The sequence below is a fragment of the Diaphorina citri genome, unplaced genomic scaffold, assembly GCF_000475195.1.
Source record: "Diaphorina citri unplaced genomic scaffold, Diaci psyllid genome assembly version 1.1 scaffold598, whole genome shotgun sequence".
Lineage (NCBI taxonomy): Eukaryota > Metazoa > Arthropoda > Insecta > Hemiptera > Psyllidae > Diaphorina > Diaphorina citri.
Window position 1 is genome coordinate 172005 of NW_007378032.1, and position 6331 is coordinate 178335.

The window sequence follows — 6331 nt, forward strand, 5'->3', positions numbered from 1 at the left end:
ACACAGTCATGACGTAGTGTTTTTTTCTGTAGGGGATTTGGAAAATACTTGGCCAACCTCAGTGGTGGTTAGCACGGTAGACTTTGAATCTGGAGGTTGGTGGTTCGAGTCCAAGTCAAGTCATAAAATTTAGCGTAGTGTATTAAGCGGGGAACGACATTTGTGACAAGCATTTATGCCTGACACAGTTAAAATTCCTTTACTTGGCTGAACAAACTTTTTTCTCCTACGAGGTTTCATATTAAAGGGAACTTTAACTGCCAAGGTCTTATCGTACCGAAAGCGAAGAGAGGGAAAACAGGATAGGAGAAATCCAGCCGTTCCGAGAACGAACCTTATTTGTTTAGGATAAAATCCGCCCTGGGCGGGAATATCCTGTAGACAAAGGAATATTTAAATGAGAGTGTTCCCACTTACGCACGACACGATTTTTTCCGAAAGACAAGCGGGACGGGCCTTTCATGGTTAAATGAGAGTGTTCCTTTTTTAAAAAACGGGCCTTCAATCTTCCATAAAGCACTTGAATACTTGACGCTAGTGGGGTACTACGAAATGTCACTCCTTTTGACGGATTCCTGACATGAATGGTTTAATAGCACTTATAGTAGGGGCTCCGTTGTGTCTACGCCTAACATGTGGTTTCTATTAAGATCAATGATCACAAGATCAAGTATCAAGTGCCACTGAACATAGTAGATAGACAGGGTGGGAGAGCGGTTGGGGTACAGAACACTTTACAGGGTGTCGAAACGTTAACGTACCAAACATTGCGTTGAAAAGTTAAAATTAAACTTTTTTCTTTGGGTCGCTGGTTCAATTCCCACCTGGGGCGGATTCTATTCTAAACAGATAACGTTCGGTTCCGGAAAGGCTGGCTTTCTCCTATCCTGTCTTCCTTCTCTCTTCGCTTTGGGGACAATAAAACCTTAGCATTTACAGGTCCCTCTTTTTTTTGAAGAGGTTTGACAGAGGGAACTGTAACTGCTATGGTCTTATCGTCCCGAAATGGAAGAGAGAAGGAAGACAGGATAGGCCGCGGCCTAACGCTTACAAGGCAGACGCGCTACCAACTAAGCTACCTAGGCTGGCACAGGTCCCTCTAACAAACCTCTAAAAACACACCTATGAAAGTATGAACACCAAAGGGGTCCGCCAAAGGTCTCAATGTGATATGCAGGGGTTTTAAGTTAGGCATTTGGTATGCGTTTAACGTCACTATAAGGTCTTTGACATAGTGACGGGAGCTTTTCCCCTTCATTCGTCGACAAGCTACCTTGGTAAGTTATTGTGCCGTACCTGGGGGAGAGCACAGTTGAGTAGTTTATTATGTTGTTGTTCAATATCTACATAAAATAGGAGCACCCCGCCCCTCTCCCTGTCGACACATCCTCTTCAGTTTGTGCCCCCAAAACCAGAGGGCTGTATCCGCCCCTGTTCCTTCCCTTACAGTCTTCCTCTACCTTATCTCCACTCTCTCCACCACCTCAGTTTTGGCCTGCCTCTGTTTTCCTGTCCCTGTATGCTGTGGTGTCTGTCGGAACAATTCTAGAAGAGAATTTTAGCCCCGGTTGCTGTTTCATTTCATCAAACTACTTGAAAATTGACGTCTGCCAAGTCTGACGTCTGACGAGGCCAATTTCTTTGACTGTCAATAAGTAGACTAAATGCTGACATTGCTATCAGGAGCCGTCAAACACGCTGTCATTGGCTGACATTATCCTGTTGCTGATTTTACGTCCTGTGATTAAGACCGCCGGAGTTTCAAGAGATTGAACAGAAGAAAGTATAAGTATAAGTAGTGCTTTATTTAGACTGTCAGCTTAGAACAAGTTGTTCCATTAGACCAACAGTTTCTGGAACTGTATGGCTAACAAATGTTCTTATCGTCCTCTCTCGAGAAGGAGGACAGGATAGGAGAAAACCAGCCGTTCCAAGAACGAACAAACTCGGACACTTGATCTTCGATGGTTGAGAATGTGCCATCTTAATGGTCCAATGGTTTAGTACAGGCACTACCACGCCACCTAGTGGTTGAACTAATTCCCGTAGCTTTATGAGAGGGGAAATCGTACACTGAGAAAAAAAAATGGTGACAGGGTGCCACAAGTTTAAGGTGGAAGAACTCTATTATTGGGTTACTTCCCCTGATTTAGGCTGTTGGAATGCTATATTATAGTGTCGAGCTTCCCGATAGAGAGTTCAATATTAGACTGCCGGAACCCAGTCACCCGATTGGGCTGCCGGCACCCTGGTTTATTTCTCAGTGGAGAATTTCCGAAGCGGAAATATGTACGGCTATTCTAGATTCTAGCAGTGTCAGCTATTTTCTACTCTCATACTCTGGTATCCTTAGTATTTCTATCTTTAGTACAAATTGGTGTACTGAATTAAAGTACTTCATGAATCATGATACATATCGTAAGTATGTCTTTACGGTCTTTCTGATGCCTGTGGGATCTCTATCATTACAATTACATGCATGAGGTGTGATGGCACCTCTGTGTATGTGTTGTTCTAATTAAATCATCATAATTAGACATGTTTCTTTTTTTTTTGTAGAGATTAACAAATTGGATGAATTTCAACCTCTGTGAGGTCTGTGACCCAGTTGATATACACGGCTTGGACACCAGAGGTCCGGGTTCGATCTTTCTTCCCCCTTTCGTCTGCATGAGAGATACCTAGAGGTAATTGTAATATTTTGAGGTCACAGGACAATCTAGGCTGTAGTACGTAGGTACCTATTGGTAGGTATACGTAGTACTGTAGTAGGCTAGTAGGTGTAGACAAAACACTGAAATTTGTAGAATTTTGATAGTGAACAAAAGAATTTGAACAAAAAAGAATTTGAGATATACGGTATTTACGTAATTCGCAGATACCTACAGATATATTAGTTTAATGTATAGGTATGTATCCAGTGCACCAGTTGTTTACCTTATTCATTTAAGCAGCTAAAAGATACCTACCTAGGTACAATTTATTGTAAGTGTCTAATATCGTTAAAAACAAAAAAATCTGATATCATTCAATTTGACAAAAGAAAATATAAACAATACCTACCTAATCTACCTATGGCGTGCAATAAATTCAGGTAATATCAATCTAGAAGTCGTAGAAGAAAAAGAAAAATTCCGTTGGTCCTCATTTTTCCTGCTCTATGACTTTGAAACATCACCCAAGTAAGCGCAACTGATCTATTGAACCTAAAAAAGCCTGCCTATTTGCCTAACTATTAGTTTGGAGGGTAGCCCTCCTGCCTTGTGAGATTTAGGTCTCTTTTTCGATTTCTTACCGGGGCGAACCCCGCGAACCTTATCCACTTATCCTAAACAGATAAGGTTTGTTCTCGGAACGGCTGGTTTTCTCTTAAGGTCGGGACACACCTGACCGCTCCGTTGCAGTTTACTTTCTCGCCGTAGCATGACCAACACTCGGCCGTATGTTGACCCGGGGCGGAGTCGCCTGTCAGTGTAGTTCGACCTTTATCCTGTGATCCTGATCTCTGTTCGATTTCGGGACAATAAGACCTACGTTGTTTCAATTCCCAAACTTCTTCAAATGTGAAAATTTCAGACCCATGGGTAATAAGTAATAAGTACATAGAGTACCTAGGTACTAGAATATTTAGATAGGTTTTAGATAGAGTAGGTTATATATATCAGCTTATCAGCAATAGCAATAGAACTGTGAGCATAACTAAAGAAGAAGGAAATCAAAGCTAGTGAAGAATTAAATAAGAAATGCCTGCCTTAAGTACCTAAAGTACATTCACAATAACAACCTACAATAACGAGGCTATCAGAAAATCATTCTAAAGTTTGTTTGATATAAGATATAATAGTATACCTGCAATCTTCATACGAGTATACGTACTGACAAAAGAAAATTTTACCATGTAGCTAAGGAGGTAGCGAGATAGCAAGGTAGGTACACGTCCATTGCTGTAAGCATTTTTCATTTTTTTTTCCCATATACCTATTTTAAAACTACAGCTTTAGCTGTGAATTTGTTCAAATAAATAAATAAATATATTTTACGTACTTGTGATTTACTAATCATCAAAATCAATCAAATCTCAAATTCTTTGTGGTAAAGCTGAGCTTTTTCACAACTTAGTGCCTGCCTTGAGTACTTAAAGTGCATTCACAATAACAACCTACAATAACAAGGCTATCAGAAAATCATTCTAAAGTTTGTTTGATATACCTGCAATCTTCATACGAGTATACGTACTGACAGAAGAAAATTTTACCATGTAGCTAAGGAGGTAGCGAGATAGCAAGGTACACGTCCATTGCTGTAAGCATTTCATATATTTTACGTACTTGTGATTTACTAATCATCAAAATCAATCAAATCTCAAATTCTTTGTGGTAAAGCTGAGCTTTTTCACAACTTTTGTGCATATCACAACATTAGTAAGTGCCTCCTTTGCAATCAATTTCCATATTTCAATAAACTTTTTACACTGGTAATGTCGCCACTGGTCGCTACTCGAATCAAGTAGCTACTCAATTGTCCTCACGAGGCCAAGTGCACCCGTCAAACCCGGGCCTCCTGCGTGCAAGCCTAATGTGATACCCACTCGGCCAAGGAGGTTGCTGATTTTCCAATATTTTCGCTGATTTACTAATCGTATATGTATTTACTTGCGAGTTACTTACGTGTTTTGTGGAAACGATCTGTGCAAACATGAAGACTAGTCCAAACGTAATCCATCTGTAACAGAAGGAAAATCATAAAGTCAGTGGAAATGTCTTGCCAGATAAGCCAGATTTTGTCTGATAATGCCAGCCACGCCAGCCTAGTTAGCTTAGTTGGTAGTGCGTCTGCCTTGTAAGCGCTAGGCCGCGGGTTCGATTCCCGCCCGGGGCGGGTTTTATCCTGATGGGATAATGTTCGTTCTCGGAACGGCTGGCTTTCTCCTATCCTGTCTTCCTTCTCTCTTCGATTTCTCTAGCAGTCACAGTTCCCTCTGTCAAACCTCTTTAAAAAAAAACTTGATATTTGCATTCGCTTAAAAAAGTACAGTTACGGAGGCTGGCTTTCTCCTATCCTGTCTTCCTTCTCTCTTCGATTTCGGGACGATAAGACCATAGCAGTTACAGTTCCCATCGTAGGCTTTCTCCTATCCTGTCTTCCTTCTCTCTTCGATTTCGGGACGATAACTAGCAGTTACAGTTCCCTCTGCTTTCTTCCACCTGGCTTCCTTCTCTCTTCGATTTCGGGACGATAAGACCATAGCAGTTACAGTTCCCTCTGTCAAACCCCTTACACCTGGCTTCCTTCTCTCTTCGATTTCGGGACGATAAGACCATAGCAGTTACAGTTCCCTCTGTCAAACCTCTTTAAAATGGTTCGATTCCCGCCCGGGGCGGATTTTATCCTGATGGGATAATGTTCGTTCTCGGAACGGCTGGCTTTCTCCTATCCCTCTCTTCCTTCTCTGATTTTGGGACGATAAGACCATAGCAGTTACAGTTCCCTCTGTCAAACCTCTTAACAAAAAAATACATGTGTTTTTTTTTTTTATCCTGATGGGATAATGTTCGTTCTCGGAACGGCTGGCTTTCTCCTATCCTGTCTTCCTTCTCTCTTCGATTTCTCTAGCAGTCACAGTTCCCTCTGTCAAACCTCTTTAAAAAAAAACTTGATATTTGCATTCGCTTAAAAAAGTACAGTTACAGTTACAGTTCCCTCTGTCAAACCTCTTAAAAAAAAAAAAATCCCTCCTTCTACAGTTCAATTAACTTGTATGTGAATCTTACCTTATAATGTGAACTGTAGGAGAAGGGCGAGAGGAACACATTGGCAGACGGTTTGGCAGGGAGCGGGGGCAGGTTGGCTTCGCGCTGCAACATTTGAGCAGTCTCGGGCAGATTGTGTTGGAGGAAATGTTCGTGGATGAGCTGCAGAAGTTGCCGATCGTTGAAATGGATCTTGGTCTGCGCGATGATGTGTGCGCGGTGTATGTTGGCCATGGAGATCTCCAGCTCCTAGGGGAAAAGAATAAGAAGCAAGAAATCAGCACATTTGTATTAATTTAATAATTCCTTCGTTATATTGTGACTGGAGCAGAGCTCCTGGGGGAAGAAGAAGCAAGAAATTAATAAAGAGATGGAGAACAACCAGGAGATGGAGAACAACCAAGAGATGGAGAACAACCAAGAGATGGAGAACAACCAAGAGATGGAGAACAACCAGGAGAAGGAGAACAAAGAAACCCACAAGAAAACCAAGAATTACACGCCGTGAAAGAATTAGAATGGAAGTAGCCGATGATATCACCTGGATTGATAATGACATTGTTGATTTAGACAATATCATG

At 41.5% G+C, this 6331-nt stretch overlaps 1 protein-coding gene across 1 annotated transcript in view; it reads right to left on the reverse strand.

The window, feature by feature from the left end:
* LOC103510426 (DDB1- and CUL4-associated factor 1-like) overlaps window positions 1–5864 on the reverse strand; it is a 24653-nt gene extending 18789 nt beyond the window's left edge. The window contains exon 1 of the mRNA XM_008475081.1: window positions 5772–5864. Within this exon, the coding sequence (XP_008473303.1) occupies window positions 5772–5864 (93 nt within the window). The remainder of the gene's footprint in view (window positions 1–5771) is intronic.
* Window positions 5865–6331: the final 467 nt, after the last annotated feature.